The 23,633-nt window shown below is 48.0% G+C and overlaps 1 protein-coding gene and 1 pseudogene across 1 annotated transcript in view; both read left to right on the top strand.

Moving 5' to 3' along the window:
• Positions 1–7,141: 7,141 nt before the first annotated feature.
• On the top strand, positions 7,142–8,019 carry LOC144139937 (uncharacterized; annotated as a pseudogene).
• A 2,940-nt stretch (positions 8,020–10,959) lies between these two features.
• The window catches only part of LOC144138744 (putative cytochrome P450 49a1), a 69,060-nt gene continuing 56,386 nt past the window's right edge, over positions 10,960–23,633 (top strand). Inside the window, exon 1 of the mRNA XM_077671160.1 lies at positions 10,960–11,149. Within this exon, the coding sequence (XP_077527286.1) occupies positions 10,966–11,149 (184 nt within the window). The 5' untranslated portion in view covers positions 10,960–10,965. The remainder of the gene's footprint in view (positions 11,150–23,633) is intronic.

Here is a 23,633-nt window from a genome sequence, read left to right on the forward strand (position 1 = left end):
TGTAAGCTCTTTCGATCCTGCTTTGAAATCAATGCCCAGCCGGACCTCCCGGAGTTCATACATGCCGTCTCCAATGTTCGTACTTCAGCTGAGGAATCAGTCATCGGCACTGTTGAGGTAGACAACCCGGACATCTATATGCATCGGTTGCTCCAAACGGCTCAACTTCCCATCAAGAAGTATCGAGAACGTGGCAAACGTCACCTTGACCTAATGGAACTGCAACGACAAACAAGAAAATCAACCATTATGAAAAGACATTACAAAGTGAAAACTTACAGAATCTTTGCCATCGGCTCGGGCAACAGAGAGGCCTTTCTCACCAATGGGGCATCTTTCGTAGCCTTTGCGCGAAAGTAAAGACCAAGCTTCCTATCAAAGACAAATCGCGAATGATATCAGACTATTACGACGCAGAGAAAACTACCGTATTTACCCCATTCTAACGCGCACTTTTTTTCCGAAAAAATAGGCCGAAAAATCGCATGCGCGTTAGAATCGTATACAAAGCCGAAAATGCCGAAACAGCGGAAATTTCGTCCCACCCATCGCCATCGCCATCCCAAGATGGCGCCAAAACTTTTAGCAACGATTTTTCGGACGCAGCAAGTATAGTGAACTAGAATACTTATTCTAGTTCACTATAGCAGTAAGCCTAGGTGCCTAGACGTTTCTATCGGCGTGCACACAAATCGCCAAATCGTTTAACTTGCGCACTTGATAACAGCAATGGCAGCAGCGGCTCCCACGCGTTCAAAACGAGCGGTCGGCTATAGCGTGCACCTCTGGATGAGCTCTCGGGATGGGCGTGCGAGGCATGGGCCACGATGCCATCGACCATGGTTGAACGTTCGTTCAGAAGTGTGGCATCGCGAACGTGCTTGAAGGCACCGAAGACGAGATGTTGTGGTCAGCGGAGAGCGACGAGGAGCGAGATGAGTGAGATTGCTTCGGGAAATAAATCGCCCGTTTCTCTCGCAATCGTTTGTCTGGGTCACAAAGTCCCGTGCGCGTTACAATCGGAGGTGCAAGTTTTTTCGGTTTTTTTTCCAGGAAAATGGGTGCGCGTTAGAATCGGGGGCGCGTTAGAATCGGGTAAATACGGTATTATCGCGACACTCTTTCCACATTCTACGAAGGATAAGATGGCACTAAAATCTCTTCCCGACGTCGACATACCGCACCCTCTAGACGAACTAGACAGTCCTTTTACCCTGGAGAACTCCCCGCTGCGCTTGGGCAAGGCAAATCTACATCCGCTGCAGGCCAGGATAAAATCACTTGGTAGGATCTCAGCAATCTACCCACGCACGGCCGCACGGCCATGAAGCCCTTCTGAGTATTGTCAACGGACCATGGGAAACGGGACAAGTCCGCGAGCACTTGAAGACGCCCATCATTCACCCCATCCCAAATCCTGGTAAACACGCCCAAGGACCGGAAAATCTCCGACCTAGTTCACTAACTGCCATCATGTGCATTAATTAACAACTGACTTCGAGTTCCATCTAGAGCGCACAGGTTGGTTTCATTCATCCCTAACCGGCTTAAAACCTAATCTTAGAACACCCGACTACATTTGGCTGCTCCGATAAGTCGTAAATCTCTTCACGACTACTTTGCTAAGAGTACCGCGAAAATCCGTGATGTGATGGAAAAACGGTAACAGCGACGAGGAAGTGTCGACTTAGTTCAGTGTATTGATGATGAAAGTACACTGGTTCGCCAGGAAATTCCTGGCTCATTGCGTATGTTGTACAGCTCGTGTGGCATCGCTTTTATTATACTTCGTGCTGCAGTAAAGACAGAAAAAGGGAAAGAGCTGTTGTGGTTCAGGGTAATTTCACTTCCGGCTGTCAAGCTGTGGAGTTGCGGAAAAGATGTGATCCGATAGCTCGTTATCGGGCACCGCCTGCCGTGGTTTATCTGCTTCTTCGGAGGAATACCGTATTTTACTGCCGCCGCTGCCAACTGGAAATGCTACGCTTAACACTGTATTGTTGCACTGGGATGTACCCGGCCGGCCATACCACATCAACGACAATGAAGACCAGATGCAGCGACTGGGAGTGACCCAGGATGTGGCGTCCAGGATGTGGCACCTATCAAATGAACCATGCGTGGGCTGTGTCGACGCACTCCGCGGCAACCAAGCACCACCTAGTTGCTGCGAAAGAATGTCGTATCAAGGGCAAGAAATATGTCGTGCTCGACCCCAACAATTGCGAAATTCGCATTAAGATACAGTGGCTGCCGTGCCAGCTTACCGACGACGTCGTGCGGAAGGCACTCGAGCCTTTCGGAAAAGTTGACCGCGTCACAAGAGAGACGTGGCCAACAAACAAGTTCAAGGGAGCCCAAAAGTCGTTAAGGTCAGTAACCATAACCTTTAAAAATGGGTACACGACCGAAACATTGCCGCATCAGCTGCGGATCCTAGGGGACAATGCTCTTGTGATAGTACCCGAACGGTCGTTTTTGCCTCAGGTGCAAGAGTAATGGGGCACATTCGAAAGAACTGCCGCATACCACGGTACTTAGAATGTCGGAGTGCCGAAAGACCCACGTGATGGTTACGGAAACCGAGAGTGAAGAGGGGGACCCGGAAGCCTTTATAAATGAGCAAGAAGCTGAGCTGGCACCAGGATCTCCCCAACTGCACGAAGACCAGCCGACGTGGGAGTGAACGCAAAGACCCCTGTAGCTTTTCTATGTCAAGAAGTGATGATGATGGTTAGTGTTAAATGGCGCAAGGCCAACGAGGGCAAAGAGCGCCAGAGAAGAGGTTATTTAATGGAGAAGTCATTACCACACAGGGGTAGGTATATAAACGTGTAAACCGAACATAGTAAAATCAATTAAAGAAAATGGTGATGTCTGGTGTATAGGGCCAGATTTCATTATACGTGATAGAAAATGAGGTTTAAAAACTTGACGGCTGACAAATACTCAAACACACGTTTCATGGAAACCATGGCATCGTCACCTAGAAACAACAATGGATGTAGGGGAATATGTTGTCTGTAGAGTTCTCTGAAGTGTTTGTGTCGTGTTGTGCGAAGGGCCTTGCATGTGATTAGTATGTGCACTACGGATAGGGCTTCTCCGCACCTGCTGCACTGGGGTCTAGAAGATCCCGTCAGCAGATACGAGTGCGTCGCATGGGTGTGCCCTATCCGCAGCCTACCCAAGGCGACTTCCGTGTGTCTGTTGTGTGAGTCAGCTGTGTACCGTCCCAAGTGTGGCTTTATTACATGTAGTTTGTTGTCTGTCTGTTCATCCCAGTGTGTTTGCCATGTTCTGCGCAGGTGTTGTCTTATGTGTGGCTTGAGGTCTGTGTAGGGTATCGTTGTAGTGAAGCAGCAGCGGCCATCTCATCTGCCAACTCGTTCCCAGCGATCCCTGCGTGTCCTGGGACCCAGCAGAGGACCAGCTCATGCTTTTGTGCATACACGGACATGATAGCGTTGAATATAAGATTAACTATGAGGTTTTTGGGGGGCTTGTGCGATGACAGTGCGCGAACAACACTCAAAGAATCTGTATAGATGATGGAATTGGGAATTTGATTTTCAAGAATGTGTCGTACAATCAGTAAAATTCCATACGCTTCTGCTGAAAAAATTGTTGTGTGCACGCTCATGGTTCTGGCTGCATTGAAATTTGGACCATGAGCAGCGCACGACACCATAGTGGAGGTTTTAGAAGCGTCACTATAAAATTCTGCACATGTGTATTTAAACTGCAAAGACAGAAAGTGCTGCAGTATTGCAGCTCGTGGTACCCGATTTTTGTCAAGTGTAATAAAAGAAAGGTCGCACGACACAGGGCGAACTTGCCAAGGCGGTAAACTGTTTGAAAAGGATGACCTGTACACATCTAAAAACGAAGCACTGAGATCCGAGGCTCGCTCTTTCACTCTAAGTGAAAAGGGCAGAGGAAAGGATGGGCGATTTACAAATAGCAGAGATGTTGATGTATCGTTAAAGACAGGATAAAAAGGATGATTATTCAGCGATGAAATTTTAACAGCATAAAGCAAGTCCATGTACGTTCGTTGGTTCTCAAGGCTCCACTTATTACACTCGACATAAAGACTCTCAGCAGGGCTAGTGCGAAAAGCACCCGACGCAAGACGAAGGCCCAAGTGTAGCACTGGGTCAAGAATTCGCAAGGCTGTCTTAGTCGCCGACCCATACACCACACTGCCATAGTCCAAACGAGACCCAACCAAAGCAGTATACAGGCGAAGCAAGAGTTCTTTGTCGGAACCATAGGATTGGTGGGAGAGAACCTTAAGTATATTCATTGTTTTGAGACATTTATTTTTAAGTTCCTTGATGTGGGGAATGAATGTGAGTTTATGGTCAAACACCACACCTAAGAACTTGTGCTCCTTGTTCACAGGAAGCGACAAGCCAGTAAGATGAATGTCTGGGTCCGGATGGAGCCCACGCTTCCTGGAGAACAGAACGCAGGAACTTTTTGCAGGATTCAATTTAAAACCATTCTTGTCTGCCCAGCCGGCAAGTTTCTTGGCACCAAGCTGGACTTGACGTTCGCAGATTGACATATTACAGGATTTATAGGATATTTGGACGTCATCTACATACATAGTATAGGAGATTGTAGGTGGCAATGCCTTCCCAAGGGAGTTCATCTTCACTATGAAGAGAGTGCAGCTTAACACACCACCTTGTGGCACGCCATTTTCTTGCACGTGAAGCCTTGAGAGTGCACCACTGACTCTCACTCGAAACGTTCTTTCTGACAAGTAACTGACAAGAGTGTTTAACATGTTACCCGAGACACCGAATGACTTGAGGTCACTGAGGATCCCGTACCCCCAAGCGGTCTCGTAGGCCTTCTCGAGGTCGAAAAACACAGTTACACAATAGTGTTTATGCACGAAGGCATCCTTTATATACAATTCAAGAGCTACGAGTTGATCGTTCGTGGATCGCCCCGCCCTGAAGCCTGCCTGGCAGCTCTCGAGAAGACCGTTGTATTCAAGGAAGTACACAAGCCTGCGATTTATCATCTTCTCGAGAAGCTTGCACAGGCAGCTCGTAAGGCAAGGCCTTACGGCCCTAATCCCCAAAAAGCCCTCCAACCCTGCCCCGACATCGGGCGACTTTCGCCCTGTCAGCCTCCTGACGACTGATTACAAAAAAATTATGGCGAAGCGACTCGGCGTATTGCGCAGTGATGTAGTGGGGGACCACTAAGCATGTGGTATCGAAAGAGTCACTTCTCGGACAATCTGCACACAATGCGCGTGCTGTGTGAAACGACTTCAGTAAACGGAAACAAGGTCTCTGTACTGCATGTGAATTTAAGCAAGGCTTTCGACCATGTCAATAACGAATTTTCTTTTGGGCTGCTGCGACATGGAGAAACGTCTTCTCAAGTACATCGCCATTTGCTCTAAGGAGGTGTCCCCGCGACTTGTCGTCAATGGACAAAAAAAGTGGACAAGATATTCGTCAACAGGTCGGTGCGACAAGGATATTTGCGGTCACCGATACTTTTTGCACTCCACCTTGAACCTCTCTGTCGATCCATTCTCAACGAAAACACGGTTGGTGGCCTAAGCCTGGCAGACCGCACCGTGAAAGTTGTCGCCTGCGCGGATGATCTTACTTTTGTGCGGACATTTAAGGAGGAAATGCGCAAAGCGATTCCACATGTGGCGGAATTCTGCAATGTATCTGGTGCAAAAGTGAACCGTCGGAAGTGTTCGGGTGCGTGGTTGGGTGATTGGGACTCCAAGCCAACGAGCTTCTTGAACATGCAGTGGTCTGACCAAGTCGGCGCGTATCTGAGCGTATCTGCGACACCCCCAATCTGCAAAAAGGACAAAACACCATTAGTCTAAAACGGACAGGCGGCAAAAGTGTGTGCGGGGCACGGCAGAACCATAACACTTGCTAATTGAGCATTTGTGTGCAACACAGTTTTCTTTCCTGCTGTTTGGTATGCTGCTCAAATGATGCCATGTCTTCAAGCCGATGTAACACGAGTGCATAGATACTTTGCCATGTATATTTGGGACACTCGCTTCGAGCGAATGAGGAGGAGTAACCTGTTTCTAAGTTTAGCCAAAAGTGGTCTGGGGTTGGTAAAACGCAAAACGCAAAGGCAAAACTTGAAGTCCAGAGGTAGCTTTTTTTCGCAGGGAGAATTTTTCGCAGGCAGAACAGGCCTTTATTGTAAGTCTTGTTTTCTGAGCTGGGCTACGGGTTTTTAAAAGACTGGCTGGAGGACGCGGGTGTAGGACCAAGGTCACGAGTGCTCAAGTTTTACAGGGAGCTAGAAGAGGCAGTGCGGTTTTTCGAACAGAGGTTCTCACTGAGAGTACTTAATGGACGTGAAAAAGAAATCACTATACTGGGACACGATTGACATGCTTTTTGCAGCTCCGCTGTCTCGATCACTTATGGACAGTGCATTTGCGTCACACTTTCTGAAACGCTTACCACGGGTTCCTGTTAAGGTCTGCGTCAAGAATTTTTTTCTTGGGATACTTGAACGCAGAAGTTTTGGTCTGTTTGTATGTTTGTTTGTCAGCCTGTCCCTCGATCAGCCGCCGGGTCAAAGTGAAACGAACGTAAAACAAGGCGTTTTTATACCCACAATCACTCGTAAGTCGCAGTGTTCATTCTTGTCAACATTATTGGACAAAAACTAAACAATACACAGATCTGCGGCATAGAATCAATACATCAGTGAAATTTTCAGTGTTACTTCATTACAAATACACGGACGCTCGATTTTTGCTACACGAATGAAATACTAGATCCGCTGTATCACGCCGTCGCCTCTGTTGCCCGCGCCGCTATAGCTTCTCGTGGCTTTCCATGTCGTTCAACAGTAATAAAATGTTCTAGTAGATGGCACGTATTGAACGCGTGGAGTAGGGTGTCTGGATGCACGCGCTGGCTCTCGCTGGGGAGCGCGGGGAGCGTGTGCATCCAGGCACTCTAGCGTGAAGAAGGGGAAGAAGGGCCGCATATTGGGGCAGTAGATTGCGGTAAACTTGAATTGATTTGCGCGGCAGGTCCGCCAGGCGACTATCGTCCTAAAACGCCATTTGCGACAAAGCGTGCTGATGTGCGGCCGACTTTTTAATTAAATCAAATTTCACGTGGAAGTTTTGCCGGTGAAGCCGTGGCTGGAAAACAAAGGTTTCTTTCTTCCGTGGTCCACCAACTGTGACCTCAGCCCTCACCCAGAGTTTTTTCAGCACCTGTTGCTCTTTTGCCCTTGACGCCACGCACTCCTGGCATTTGGTCAGATCAGCACTTGAAATCTCTGTGAACCCAACTTGGAAGAATGTCAAGTTTTTTACAAGCAAGAAATATCGAGACGAAAAACAAATTACACCATCTTCCCGTAGGGGAACTCTGAGTAGTATGCGAAGCAGCCATGGGGTCGACTCAAGTTCCCATTAGTTTTCAGTTCGTCGTTTCCGTTGACGTTCAGCTTCGCGTGCCTTCGTTGTATCAGTAGCTTCTTGACGTAGTTTGAATGAGTGAAGGACATAAGGCGCGTTCGTAGCACGTGCTCCCGTCTCGGTTTGTAGCGCAGTGGGAAGAGCACCCCGTACGTCCCGTTGCGGCCAGAGAGTGGTGGGATCGAAACCGGGCGCCGCCTAACTCTTTCTTTTTATAGTGGACTGCGCTGGCGTCAGCCCAAACGCTGACCGGGCTGAAGAGACGCGCATGCGCAGTAGAGTGCGGACGGAAGACAACGACAACGAGGGAGGGAGGGACACAGCCCCGATCATGAGATGCTTCGCATCTAAAATGCGTGGAAATTTTCTTGCTGTTGGGATTGTAGGCTATTTGGGGGTCGCGCACCGACCACGTGCTCTGTCTGGAGGGAGCAAAGTCTTCGTGGATACATTTTTGTGACGTATTTCCCTACACCAGCTCTCTGCTTAAAAAGGCCGCGAACGAGCTATCTTGCAAATGGGGAGTAATGGAAGCACGATTGTGCAGACGTGTTCATCCGTGATCTCAAGACGAACCAAGGTATCTTTGTGCTGCACTTGACGGAGTGTAGTCCACTGTTTTGTCAATGGTCTCTGTTGTAAGGCAAAGTCTGCCTTTTTACTATGTACAAGCACTCGATTTTAAATTAGGCTTCAAAGAAAAGCTCTGGTGTTTCAGGCTTTTCGTGCTCGCCTCATATTCCATAGGACCGTCGTTAGAATTCCACCCGGCTTAGCATTCCCAAATTTTTTTTCTTCAACTCACTTAGTCACTTGGTTCAGGAAAGCAAGACAGAGAGAGCGAGAGAGAGCTCTTTAATGTGAACTGGTGAACTTTCCATGCTCGCCTCATATTCCATAGGACCGTCGTTAGAATTCCACCCGGCTTAGCATTCCCAAATGTTTTTTTCTTCAACTCACTTGGTCACTTGGTTCAGGAAAGCAAGACAGAGAGAGCGAGAGAGAGCTCTTTAATGTGAACTGGTGAGGTCGGCCCTGCTAGTGACAAGGCTTTCTACACCAAAAGGGGGATACATTGGTGGGTGGTGAATGTTGGTCATTAGGGGTAAAGCGGGGAGAAGACAAACAAGAAACATTAAAAACGAGAAACACGGGAACGCTGCTAGCAGAGTCCGGAGATAAGAATACATTTGAAAGGGAAATCGTTAATTTAAACTCTGAATAAAAATACAAAATAAACGGTGCAAAAACAAAGAAAAAAGGAAGAACACCAACTCAATAAAAATAAATAAACACCACAGCACGAAAGAGAACCTATCTCGAGACGCTTGCACTGCGTATTGTCTAGGTATTGGTCCAGTTCAGAATCTCGTAGAAACCAGAGCAGAAATTTTGTTCCCAAGGTGCTACCAGCGCTACTGGCCCGGCCACAAGGCCCAAGAAAATGACAACGTTCGAGCTTTTCTCCATGGCGAACACGAGACAGGGAGCTTGCTGTAGTTTTTCGCGCAGCAGCGAATCAAGGGCAGACGCACAGCAAGTGATTTACACTCTCACGCACGGCGCAAGTAGGGAACAGGGGGAATCGTACAACTTCTTGTAAACGCTACATTGAAGCGTAGTCGGTGCAACACTTCTTCACACCGCTTGTTGAGGCCGAGTGGAAAGCGGAAGTCACAGTACACATCAACAGCCTGCAGTGGTGGATACCTGCGGTGAGGGTTTTGCCACTCTTACAGTTGTGCAGTCCGCCCACTTGTGAGGATAAGGGCGTTGCTGTCCTGTCGAAGAAAAAGGAAGATTGGTCGTGTTGCTCAGTAAGTGGCGTGCGCTGGCGGCTGCGTCGGATGTAATGTTGCCTTGTATGCCCGAGCGACCCGGCAGCCACTGAAGAATGGTGTCATGACTTTCGCGCACTGCCATTTTGTAAATTTAGGCAATTTCACGTACAATCTGACAGCGGTTGTTGTGAATCTTTCGGAGGGCTTGTAAGGCGCTACGCGAGTCGAGGAATATTACCCACTGTTGGGCAGTATGTCCGCTGATGTAATGAAGTGCAGCCCCTACAGCTGCCGGTTCGGCAGCAGTTGAGGATGTTTCGGGGCTTAGTTTTCTTTCCATAGTGCACCGGGCTCATGGATCCATGCGCAAATGGCGGATGAGCTCGGTATCTTTCCTGAGAAATGTGGCTTTTTATCTTGTTGTTTCTTCTTTGAGTCGCGGACTATTGTCTGTTCAATCTATGATCCACCTTGTGTATTATGGGTGCCGTAGTTCCAACCAAGGTAGGTTACGATGCTTTCGCATTGTTACTTTGTACATCGAACTGATCTCTTTGAATCAGTTGCGAAAATCAAGCAACCTATAGTGTGCACACACGTAATTGGTACGAAGGCTTGTTCGTAAAGCTAGCCATCCGATCTCTACTGCGGTTTCCGGATTTAATGGTGTGTGGGGCGTACGTCGCACCTGCGCGTCCGTGGTGCGTTGCCCTGGCCTCCCCAGGTGGATTCCAGCATAGACACGTGTTCCTTACGGTGACGATCATCCGGCGCTGCTGTATCACCGGCGCCACAGGCTTTAAAAATCAAAGTGGATAGCAACGAAAACGCTTGGTTTGGACTTGAAAACAAGAACAAAAGCGGCATCGTCCGCTTTGAGAAAAATCAATTTAATAAGATATCCATACTTTCCATAACATTGCGATGTGTTCGTTGTACTGTAAAGGTATTTCAGAACAGAGATACAAATGCATTTCTCAACTGCATCCTGATACAGAAATGAAGATGCTCAAAACATTTCTGAGTTGCTATCACGATATTCTAGTGTCACGATACCATTGCCCAGACCTGTATTTTGTAGCAACATCGGGAAGGGATTGGAGCTTCGAGTGTTCGAAGTATACGCAGCCACGGAAAGTTCCTGCTTCGTTCAGGAGCGCAAGGTAATCAAACGAGGCCATGATTGGTGGAGAGAGAGATGAGGGGGGGGGGGTAATTTTAACGTATGCAAGAAAAACACAGAGAGGTCGACGCGTGATCGTGTAGTGTAGGCTCAGGCCTGCAAGTGTGTTGGAGGAATTGAAAGAAAAAAAAAGCGCAGATACAGGGTGAAAGCTACGGTGAGTATGAAATAAAGCTGAGGGAATACCTACATACAATAAAATCCCTATACCCAGTACACCCCATGTTCATCACAATGGGGCCCAAGCTACAGTGTAGCTCACAAACTCGTGCTTTACAAAAATGCTAGCAAAGAAGGGAGGATGTTAAGGACAGAGGAAAAGAAAAAAACTACCGCGCCACCTGATCATTTTGTTTGCGCACGTGTTTCTAACGCGAGCGAGTCATTACGAAGAAGAGGAAAATGCAACGTCGATTAGATTTTTTTATTTATTCGTTGGGGAGCGACGGGATGAGTGCCAGGATGTTGACTGGCCGTGAAGCCACACGCTTGTGTCGCGTCGTCCAGTTCAGTCAGTTGTAGTGCGTGGATCACGGCGAGGAGTCATGATTACAACCACAGCAGCACGGCGCGTCCCACTAAAGTCAACGGTCTTGCAGGCAGCGCAAATCACTGCGAGCGCTTCCAGCCATGGCGATAGTCTGTCTTACGTAAAACCGTTCTCAGAAGTTCCCAAGATTCCGTCCTTGCCGTTGTTGGGAAGCTCGTGGATATATTTTCCCGTTATAGGTGAGCAAATCGGCCTCCTTTTCTTGCTTGATTTCGCGAAACATTACCCTTTTTGTCACTTTTAAATCGAAGCTGTATATCGCTCTCCTTCGGCCGTGCTCCATGTCCGTTTTTCTACGCATTGCGTCAACAGGAAAAAGATTGCGCCGCCAGCTTCTTGCGAGGGCTCCGTAGGTCTCAATCTGATGTACGCGTCCTAGTAAAAAACAGACTGAAATTGTCCGCTACGTCGACTCTATGATTACGCCGAGTTTCTCAATTAGTTCTCAATGAAGATGTAGGCGTTACAGAATTCCCGTCTGCTGGTAATACATGACCATATACGGAGGTAGTATGTTTACACAAAGCGGCTATAACTCTGGTTTCATGCAATCTATCCCGAAAAAAATGGCAGGAGAACCAGCCGCTAAGACCACTCTGATATACGCCGAGTTTATTGTACTTTTAATAACTACGTAGTTAACAGTGAAGTTGCAAAGGTTGCGGAATTCCAGTGTGCTGTGAATACATGGGCTTCTATAGGAGGGGAACGGAACGCCTCATGTTTCCCCACTAGAATAAAAACTCTGGCCCTTCCATGTTTTATACCCCTGCTACACGAGCGTTTCGAAGGCCTTCGAGTTGAATGTCATTTGACTCAAATGACACCTTTGAGCTGCTACACGATGTTTTAGATGCAAAGCATCTGTTTCTCTCGGCTCCGTTGTCCGTCGTCCATCCATCCGCCGGCCCAGGAAGACACCGGCAACACTGCCGCTGCAGGAGCCCTTTAAAGGAGCCATGAAAGGGAAAACACAAGTTTGGTTCATTCAAAAGATTGTCTCGTTAGAATCTTACTGACACCACTTTTAACGTAAACTTCGCTCAAATAAGCTACATAATTAGGAAAAACGGGAATGGTCATGCGAACCACCAGCTCATTTCCCGCAACAGAACCTATGATGTCACATGAGCTAAGCTCTGCGATTGGCGGAGGCTGGTAGAAGCAGACGCAAATTAGGTAGAGCTTACAAACTAGACGAACGAGCGATTTGCGCCTAAATTTAGGGAACATTCTTTACAAAGCAATAAGAATGATGGGACAAACAGTGGAAGTTACGAAAGCACATGTAAACATAGAACTACTGATGCGTTCTGCTGTTCGTACTGCGCACAGCATGCTTGGTTTAGCTGCACAGCACTACGGGGCTTGGGGTTGTCTCAGACGACACTGGCCGATTGACGCAAGCAACGGTGTCTTACGTGACCCCATTTGTCGAGCGAGCACTGTTTCAGGGAACGAATATTTTCTCCCAGAACAAAAACAAGCCAGGTTTAAATGCGGGCAAAAACAAACCAAACGCTTGCCACGGTATGGAGGCGCCATCTGGGTTACGGAACGTAAAGAAACGCGGGAACAAACCAACACCGCTGTACAGGGTGGAGACAACCTTTGAACGGTCCCGTGCCGCCGCAATTGGGCCAACGGGCTAAACGCGTTATTCTTTTCGTTTCCCACGAGACCTAGCAACGCGAAACAGACAATATGATTCAAACTTCTTCAGTAAATCGCGTTGCGGCGATAATTTTAGCGCGGTTTTGACACAATGACTTGCTTCGGCGGCGAGCGAGCAACTGAAAATGGCGGCGCCAACGTATACGTGTCTCTACCCTGTACGGCGGATGCGTGAATGAAGGTACTCTAGGCTGCAGAGCGGTCGGTTCCTGTGATGTCATTTGGGACCACGAAAACGCACGATTGAGCGGGAAAATCGAAATTTTAACCTAAATTGTTTAATTTCTCAGTGAATAAAGCACCGTTTGTATCCGGACAAGCGCTGGGGGCACTATAAAACACGAAATCTTTCGAATAAAACCAACTTGCATTTTCTCTTCATGGCTCCTTTAAGGGGAAGCGTGCTCGTCTCGCGCCGGCCCATGAAGAAACCGGCAACACTGTCGCTCCAGCATCTCATGGTCGGGGCTATGTCCCTCCCTTGTTGTGGCGCCGTCCACATTCCCACTGCGCATGCTCGACTCATCTCGGGCCGGCCCAGGAATACACCGGTAACACTGTCGCTCCAGGAGCCATTAAAGGGTAAGACACCACCGGGCGTTCAGCAAGCTGAACATGTGCAGTGGGGGTGTGGACGGCGCAACAACGACAAGGGAGGGACATAGCCCCGTCGCATCTAATAAACTTACACCATCTTCCCGTAGGGGAACCCTGAGTAGTATGCGAAACAGCCATGGGCTCAACGACGAACTGAAAACTAATGGGCACTTGAATCGTCCCCATGGCTGCTTTGCATACTACTCAGGGTTCTCCTACGGGAAGATGGTGCAATTTTTTTCAAAGGCATTTGGTTAAAATGGCATTTGAGTCAAAGGAGCGCGACAACTGGCCTTTGAGAGTCTCAGAGGCATTTGAAACACGAACGGTCGTACCATTGGGCTCAGTTTCTGCGAGCCGTAATAACAAAAACAATTTTGTACGAGTAAAACATGGTGTTTGAAGTGCAAGATCTTCATAATTTTCCAGTGGTTTTCGTTCTCTGTCGCTCGCCTACGATTGCGATGTAACGTGGTACTCTCAACACCGGCGGTGCGAAAAAAGACAAAAGAAACTGGCTGCCTTGTGCATGTTTTGTGCACGCTTATAGATCATTATCAACTTGATCACTAAGAATTGCTTTTTTGTCCATTTTAACTCTAAAATTAAATTTTCTCCAAGAACAAAACATGGCAGCAGTGGCGACACCAAGACATGGCGGGCGAACGCGGAAACTTTCAACTGCCTTTGAGAATGGTCGTGTAGATCGACAGAACTCCTTCAGTTCGAATGACCGTTGAAATTTCGAAGGCCATTCAACTGAAATGTCCTTCCAAACGCTCGTGTAGCACAGGTATTACTCAGTTGATTGGCCAGTAAATATGCTCAATTGAAAATTACGAACAAACATGTTTTGTTTCAGGCATAGGTAGGTCGACTGAGGTAAAACACACCGCAGGGTCGCTGCTCGTCCTTCTTCACAAAGTACCATATTTATTCGAATATAAGGCGAGTTTTTTTTCCAAAAATCCGTAGTCCCAAAGTCATACCCCGTCTTATATTCGAAGGTCTGTATATACATGACGATTTTTTTTACTGTCCAAACTGCACCCTCGCCTTATGATCGTGGCCGTCTTGTAATCGAATAAATACGGTACACGGGCTGAAGTATTTTTAAGTTGCTCTCGTATATTGTCGTTGGGTTGACCTCTCTTTGTCTTGTTGATAAAAAAAATTCCCCGCATTTCCCCGAGGGGAAGAATGTGAAAGTGCGAATGCACGAGTTGAATTTGCGTGGTTCGGTAATGTTCGCGAAAGAGAGATCACACACACACACACACAACTACAAAGAAAGAAAGATGCATTTATTCACAGACACCTATTTGTGTTGTCGTTGTACTTGATTGCTAGAGCGGATCTCAGCTTTGAAATTTCGTGTCAGTACTCCTTTAAGCGGGTGCATTAGCCCTTCTCACGCCCGATTCCTGGCCAATCCCCCACGTGGGTATGTGCCATGTCAGCGGCCAGGCAGCGCGCGCCCATCTCCCTCCGTTGCCAAGGAAGACGAGGAGATTCCTGGCCAATCCCCCACGTGGGTATGTGCCATGTCAGCGGCCAGGCAGCGCGCGCCCATCTCCCCCCGTTGCCAAGGAAGACGAGGAGCGCGCGCACCCGCTGCTGTTGCTATGCGGACGGCGGCGGACGCTTCAGGCTCGCTTAAGAAGTGCATTCGCACTTAAAAGCGGGTTGGGGATCTGTGGTTAGAAGTACTTATTGAACGTACTTCAATGTATCCGTATTCTGTATGAACTAAGGAGCACGATGAACCGACAGCGGTGTGATGTTTGCTGCGTCCTCGTGGTTGCCAGCTACGCCGGACGAAATTCGCTCTTCTCAAGCACGTCATATGAAGGACGTTTGCCATTTTTCCGGAAAAAAAAAAAAACGCCAGAAGCAGTGGCCGGAGTAACACTGCCCCCAATTTCTGCATATTTCCTGATTTCTCCGCCTTTTAAAGAGGAGGAAATGTTTGCAACAGGTTTTCACTTGCTTTGAATACCAAATTGCCTGCTGCGTTATATTCGCTATATACAAGCTGGACAGCGGAGCCTAATGAAGACTCAGCATACCGTAATTACCCGATTCTAACGCGCCCCCGATTCTAACGCGCACCCGAGTTTCCTGGCAAAAAATCCGAAAAAGCTTGCACCTCCGATTGTAACGCGCACGGGACTTTGTGACCCAGACAAACGAATGCGAGAGAAACGGGCGATTTATTTCCCGAAGTAATCTCACTCATCTCACTCCTCGTCGCTCTCCGCTGGCCACAACATCTCGTCCGCGGTGCCTTCAAGCGCGTTCGCGATGACACACTTCTGAACGAACGTTCAACCATGGTCGATGGGATCGTGGTCCACGCCTCGCACGCCCATCCCGAGAGCTTCTCCAGAGGTGCACGCTTCAGCCGACCGCTCGTTTTGAACGCGTGGGAGCCGCTGCTGCCATTGCTGTTATCAAGCGCGCAAGTGAAACGATTTGACGATTTGTGTGAACGCCGATAGAAAAGCGTAGGCGCCTAGGCTTGCTGCGTCCGAAAAATTGTTGCTAAAAGCTTTGGCGCCATCTTGAGATGGCGATGGCGATGGGTTGGAGGAAATTTCCGCTGTTTCGGCAGTTTCGGTTTTGTATCCGATTCTAACGCGCATGCGATTTTTTGGCCGATTTTTTCGGAAAAAAAGTGCGCGTTAGAATCGGGTAAATACGGTAATTTGAGGTGTAGCCTTGATATATTCGTAAGAAATTACAGGAACATTATAATAACCGCTCGCAACATATTTCCCTTCCTCTAGAGAACACAAAGTTACGACTTATCACCCAAGAATCATCGTCGTAACTGGCCTAGCAGCGGCATGGCTTCTGAATACTTGCTTGTTCAAAGACGAATTCTCGCAAATGCGTTTTTTTTCTCGCACACAAAACGTTTTCCTGCGGAGCTAATTGCACGGAGAGACTTTAGCGAACAACACGCGGGAGCTTTTCTGTAATACCTAAATGTAGTCGTGCGTGCAGCTGTGTCCGCTGACACCCGTTTGTGCGGAACCAGTTTCGATCACACTGCGCGCGAAAGATTTAGGGCAAAGCCGATGTACAAGCGTTGCCTAAAAATTTGACATTGGATAAAAAAGGTAGCTGCCACATAGTTTTTATAGACGTCTCAGACTTCCGGGCAAGCAGTCTTGGTCTGTTGTATACTGGTAAATAACCTCACGGGCAGCCAGCGAGTATCTCATACGGTAACACGAACCAGTCACGTGCGTTGAATGAGCAACATTTTTGTTTCTGACCTCCCCCCTTTCCCAACGCCAAAACACGCACATTTCTGCAGTAAGACACCCACAAATACAACGAAATTTTTACCAACCGATATGCAAAAATGTTAAGTGCTTCGTGCAGCATTCCGCACTGTATTAATGCTCACTGTGCGTTTTAGGCTCCGCTGAAGTAAACTGGGTGAGGTAAAGCCAGTGCTATGCTATTTCTGACCGATTTTCCGCACAAGCAATGTTGTGTACTACAAGCCTACAATCAGTGTAGGCTAGCTTGATGCGGCTAAAATATTTGTAGGAGCGAAGTTCCTTAGGGGCTGGGGCTGTTGGAGTCTCCTGTCGTCGTCGTCGTAATCGTCGTCTCATGTAGTTACTGTGCTAAACACCTGGAAACTCGTTTACGGCTCGCGCTAGAACGTAACGCGTTCTTAAAAAAAAAAGATCACCAGGACACTCGTTTACGCCTGGAGCTGGAGCTCTTCGTAAAGCGTACTAAAAAAGAAATTACACCATCTTCCCGTGGGGAACCATGAGGAGGATGCGAAGCATCATAGGGGTTCTGTGTAGGTTCCATTGTGTTGCCGTTATGGTGTTTCATTTATCGGAGCACGAATGGGAGCGTAGTGTGAACCCCCATGTAGAGACAGAGAAATGTAGAGAAATGTACAGACAGCGAAGAGACCGACACCGGCGTTACCTGATCGAACACCTCCTGGTTCTCGTCTTTCTTTACTGCGTGCTCACGCTCCTACCCCGCTGCCCGCCCTCTTCGTCCTCTTCTCTGGTTGAGCTGCAGGGCGCGTGGCGCTTCCCGCCACAGATTTCCCGCGGGAAATGCAACATCCTCCTCTAAAGTTTTCTGTTCGTCGTTTCCGCTGACGTTCAGCTTCGCGTGCCTTCGTTGTATCAGTAGCTTTTTGACGTAGTTTGAATGAGTGAAGGACATAAGGCGCGTTCGTAGCACGTGCTCCTGACTCGGTTTTGTAGCGCAGTGGGAAGAGCGCCACGTACCTCCCGTTGCGGCCAGAGAGTCGTGGGATCGAAACGGGGTGCCGCTATTTCTTTTTTTAGTGTAGGGGGAGAGGTGCGAACGAACGGACGACGGACGAAGGAGCCGAAAGCAAGAGATGCTTCGCATCTAAAAAACACGGGAACACTCGTTTACGCCTCGTGCTAGAGAGCTTGGTGCTTCAAGGACAAGAGAAGTTTACAGAGAAGCTTTATACCTCTACCCCAAACGGTTACATCTACGTTGGCAAACACGCCAAGGCGCTAAGAATGCACTTATACACTGCCTGCTTCGACCCTCCCTACGTTTCACGTTTGCGGAAATGAGCTGGGATTTTTTTTCCTTTGACGTGCCCAGACTATACGGTCTTCGAGTGGCGTATACCATAAAGAAAATAGAAAACACTGTATATTAACTCGTGAGTTGCTAGGCACTTGTACCGCTACAGCTATTGGCAGTTTATTAGCGCGGTGCATTTTTTCGACGTGCGTCTGTCGCCGTGTGTGCGTCACGTGCGTTCGCGGCCAGGTGCAGCAGCTGTGCCACGGCGAACGATCGGGAAAAAACAAAATTCTTCTGCTTTTTTGGAAGCTTCCGGGTTCTAACCCCGCTCTTTTGCTTCTGAGGGCAGAGTCATAATGACTTGGTCACAAGGCCTTTTTTCTTTTTTGAGTACGCAGATGAAAACACATTGAGAAGCGATTAGACGTTTATGAACAACAGCGGGCACAGAGCAAGGTCAGCTCAAAGTCAGGTACCAGGCACCGAAACACAGCGGTCAAATATGGAAATCCAGTCAGAGAAATAAGCCGCATTTACATGAATGCGACAGAATGCGACAGTAGCGCGTCACATTTCCTAGCGCATCACCAGCAATGCGATTCGCTAGCGTTTACATGTAGCGCATTACTTCTAGTACACTCTAGCATCACCCTGAGTGCGATGGTGGCGCCATACGGTGTCGCACAGCGAAGGAAAAGTAGCGTTTCTGGCGCTTTCGGTGCTTCCGGCGTGGCTGGTTCGCGTTTTTTTTTTCTCGAGTCGCATTGTTTGGCATCTCGCACCCGGTTAAGATGTTTTTAAATGCAAAGGTGCGTTTTCATGCCTTACTGATGTTGTCGACGTAATTCCTATGCCATGCGCTCGCGTTTACATGCACATAGAAAGTCGACTTACGCGTCTAAATCCATCCCTGTCTGGCGCATTAATGCGACGCGCTCTCCTAACGCATTAGCCACGTTTACATGGATGCGATGCGCTAGAAAGTTGATGCGATGCGAAGCGATGCGCCATTTGTTGCATTCAAGTAAACGTGGCTGTCAGATACGGCGATCACAGGGTTAGGATCAGTTAATTACACAGCAAGATCCCTTAAATTGGAAGGAATGAACACCGTGGTATGCGTTAGATAGCTCTGTTAAGCGAATATCTTAGGACACTCCGGATGTAAACGACACCTAAACTGCGGAAAATAGATCAACTGTATGTTTGTAGGTTGCTTACATGACTAGACCTTGAGTCACCCCTTCTAAATAAAGGATTGTAATAATAATAATTCGAGCTGAACGCTGTAGCAAATATTTGACCGGTTTACCGCACATCGAGTCTCCTATGGATTGCTCTCGCGCTGTCAGCCTTCGTAGCTGACTCGTCAAATGGTCGACTGCTTTAGGCACGCGATGACCTCATGTAGCCGCGTTTACATGAATGCGACAAGTGGCGCATCGCATCGCATCGCATCGCATCAACTTTCTAGCGCATCGCATCCATGTAAACGGGGATATATGTTAACTAACCATGTTAATTAGATGTGTGCCGCTGAAGGAAAAACGTTTTGGTGGCTATAAAGGAGGCCAGACACGTGAACGCGTTGCACTACGTCTTGCCAAAGTTGTATCGAATATGTTTGTCTGGCAAAAGCACGGGGAAGGGATAATTCACGATTGCAGTAATTGCGATCAGTGAAAAACGCTTCGAGAGAGAAGCGTGCGTTTAAACACAGAATATCTCCCGCTACCGCTTTTGAGAAGCTCCATAGGGGTATCTGAGTGCTGTGATAACTTGAAAGCATACACTTTGGGGCAATCCTAGGTTAGCTTCACCATAATGTTCTCGAGTGACCAATCTACTCAGCGAACAACGAGACAGAGAGAAATATTGACTTCTCGGAGAGGTTAGGTCCAACCCCCTTACAAAATAAGCTGGCTATATTCGAAACACTAGAGTTGTAAAATGGAGTCGTGACTGCCTTAATAAACCACAATTTAACACAAATCAAAGATATGATTACTGTTGAAAGATACCACGTGCGCTGTGTGAAAAATATGGTTTATACAATATGTACACCCACATTGAGCGACAATAGGGCCATAGTTTGTATGCACTTATAAGCACGGAAACGCCATGCAGCAAAAGTATATGCGTCTACACACCCTCGACAAAATTGCTGCGGCGAAATGCATGCCCAATATTGATCTATATATTGTGCAACTAGAATTATTTTATTAACAACTCTTGCAGTTACTCTGCGCAGATTCCTTCAGAGTACAGCCTGTCCTCTGTACATATTAGTACCTGTGCTGTGTAGAGTCATCTGGCTGTACTCTACTGTACAGAGTCCTTCAATTGAAGCACTCTGGTACAACGCAGAACTGTCATGTGCGTTGTTACACCGCGAACAAAGAAATTTAGGCGAACTACGATGGCTCAGGTCACGGTATGACTCAAAAGTTTGATCTGTGCTGTAGCACCGCACAATGCAAAAGTGACTTGCTGCAATTCGCAGTGCCACAGTGTAGATCGCATTTTTCAGTGAAGTGTTATGCTCGTCGCTCTCATTCACCGAACTCACTTCGTTGGCGGCATGAATTGGTCGAGCGCGTTGGGGTGAAGGTGAACTACGGGATTGCATTCGAGTGCAAGATACAGCAAATGGTTTGCAAAATGATTGCAGAACACACGAGTTCCTGAAAGGTGCTAAATGTTTGTAAGAAAAAGAGCAAGTGGTAGACTAAGCCAGCTGAAAAAAAGTTACAATTTTGGCTTCAGCCGCAAGGTGTTTTCCAGTGAACCTCTGTGAATATAGGGTTCTCTGTGATTACTATTACAAGGGCGAAGGGGCACGAGTACAGCCCCCCGTCGTGTCGAGGTATCGTGGTTGGTGAGCGGCGGAAGGAGAATTGACTTCTTTACGACGATGAAACGCCACTGGCCAAACCTAACTGTTTAATGCATGCCGAGTTCAGAAAAGGGATTTTACAGGTAGCAAGCACCCTGGCGTGGTTAAGCATGGCAACTCTAACGGGCAGAGTAACTTTCTCCACTAAGACCAAACGCGCACTGATGGCTCACCATGGGCAAGCTATTTAAAAATATAGTCTGCACTGCAACGTTCAAAACCAGCGTCAATTACGTTTCTACACGTAGAGAAAAGACGAGCAAAAACAAGCAATGGCACTTTTACTGATTCATGGAGAGGCAAGTAACGTTAATAACAGAAGGGGCCCCTAGCCTGGGGCTCCGGGTGTGGAGCTGAAGGCCAACTTCACCCGTTCAGTCGGATGTCGCTACGCTTGAGCGCTTGAGTCGGCCTTTGCGAAGGTGGTGGCAGGCAGGAATTACAGGCAGGGTCGCTGGCGCATCCCGTCCTCTTACACAAAATGTAACCAGAGGAGCACGATATCAATTGCCCGTTCTGGAAGAGCAAGGAAGGCACCCTGGCACACGTCATAGCCGAGTGCACTCACCTCAAGAACCCCCCACCACCCCTTCCCCCCAACTTCCCCAACCCCAATCCCCGAGAGCGATGGGAGACCTTGTTGTCCAGCCCCGACCTAACAACCCAACTCGCGCTGGCAGTCAGGAGCCAGGAGCTGCTGGATGCATAAGGGACCCGCGAAGAAGGTTCCACCCCATCTGGTGCCTGCGTGCACTAACCACCTAATGGGCTCGATTAAAGTTGATTCTCTCTCTCTCTTGCGGAGGTGGTGTGAGGTAAATGGCCGGCCTGCAGGGCGGGATTCCGGGTGCAAGTGCAAAGTGTGTTATGTATGTCTGGGTATTCCCCGCAGTATGGGCATTGTGGGGTACCCTCGGCCTGGTTCCATCCACTGATTCAGAGACCCAATGAGTCAGACACTGCGAACAGCCGCCGCGTCGGGCCCGCGCATGCGCAGAAGGCTTCTGGCCACGCCACAACCTCGATGTCGCATGAGCCGCTGCATGTACGGATGTGCTGGGTTCTGTTCCGAAAAAGGGTTTCGCAAATGACCTCTGAGCCTTCGCAGGAAGGTCTGACGGCGAGTCGCGTTATGCGGTGTTAAAGCCTGCGCGCCGCATAAACACAAATACACACCGCAGTCGATTCGTAACAGTAGGTTACACAGCTCTAGCACTCAGAGTACGTTATACAGAATTCACGGCTCAGCTTAAAAACTATGTGCACCGATTTCCGGTGTTAGTCTGCCCGAGTGCTTGCGTGCTACTACACTAGTTTATTGATTGATGGGTTCAGTCAACTTGTTGACTGACAGAAATAATCTGACCACCAACTAAGTTGCGTTTATCTTAATTTGTATTGCGCTCTTTCCAAATTGAGGGAGGTTTCATACTGTGGCAACACTCCAGTTGTGTGACAATTATTACTGTGAAAATGCAAGGGGGCGAAACGCCAGAACGTTTTAACATCGGAGATGTTAAAGCGTGAGCTTACTCCAGTCGCGTAAGTAAAAGAATACCGAGAAAAAACTGCGCCACATGTAAAGGGTGCATCACCGCAAATGGGGCCTTTTAACAGTGCAGCCGGCTTTGGCGCCTGCTCGAGTGTGAGCACACGAAGCATATGCGTATTCGCACCTCTTACTAAACTATTTTAAATGTAATAGCCTTTGCAAAGGCTACTACAACGAAGAAATGGGCAGCTTGCAGTAGTGGTGCAAGGCTGCAGAAACAACGGACCTTGGGGTTGGCCTAGCACCTTCCCCCTTTTGATGAGTTGTCACTGTAGGGGATTTACCGGAAGGGCCTTATAAATCCGGCTAAACATGGCCTCACTCCTCATTACTCAGCCAGGCCTAGCAAGAACATGGCAAAAACTTAGCAAAGCCTACCAATACCTATCAATACTAAGCAAAACTGAAAGAAGCTAGGTCGAACCCCAGCCACGCTGTTTCTCCGGCCAGTCCCCACTCATGCAAACGGCGCGAATTTTTGTTCTTACGCTGTGTTTTACATGAGGTCACTGATAAATTTTAAGGGACAAGTGTCCTGATTGTAGACAGACAGCGCGGTAACGGTAGAAGTCTGCTTCTTTGTTTTTTATATTTCGATTTCCTTTCGATCGACCAAATATAAGGTGCGCTGAGAAGATAATGTTGCAGGCTTTGCATGGCTCACTCGTCTCAGTACCTTCGTGTCGGGGTCCGTCGGCAGAAGTAGCTTCACGAGGAAGCCAGATACCATATCGAGCAAGCAGCTCAATGGGGACGAGACAAAAGAAGAATGAACGACGACACAGCGCTGAACTCTCAACTGAATTTTATTAGAAAAAATACACACAAAGAAGATCCACGTGGCTTCATGTCTCGTCATCCGCGATTTCATCGCAAGTAAAGCAGTGTCAGGCTGCACGTGCGGAATACCTCACAATGCACACCGTGACCAGACTGTAAGACAAATTCACACTATCACCAGAGTTCACACTATCACTAGAAGGCAAAGTTCTCGCAAACGCTTTTTTTTCTCTCGCGAACCCTCACAGCGCGATTGGCTGCAAACAGACTCTATGATTCGGCCGAATTTAATTTGCTTTTTATGGTAACCTCACCGCAAAGGTGTGAACCATCAGGAGCACTTGTCCGCTGTCAATACCTGGGCTTCTACGGGAGGACTAGGGTTACTGAAGACGGCTGTAACACTTCTTTTATCAGAACTACCCCGCACCAAATTGTATGACGTTAGGCTGCTCAAGAGAACCGTGGGTAAGTTTTATTTATGGTGGTCAGCGCGAACGAAAACAATACACAGAGAAGAGACTAGACGACACAGGCGCTGTCTAGCAACTGAAATTTTATTGGAAGTACACGTGTTATTTAAGCAATAAAGAAGAGATAAAAAATT

This window comes from Haemaphysalis longicornis, unplaced genomic scaffold (assembly GCF_048455015.1).
Source record: "Haemaphysalis longicornis isolate Haplotype H1 unplaced genomic scaffold, Haemaphysalis longicornis Haplotype H1 scaffold_5, whole genome shotgun sequence".
Taxonomy (NCBI): Eukaryota; Metazoa; Arthropoda; class Arachnida; order Ixodida; family Ixodidae; genus Haemaphysalis; species Haemaphysalis longicornis.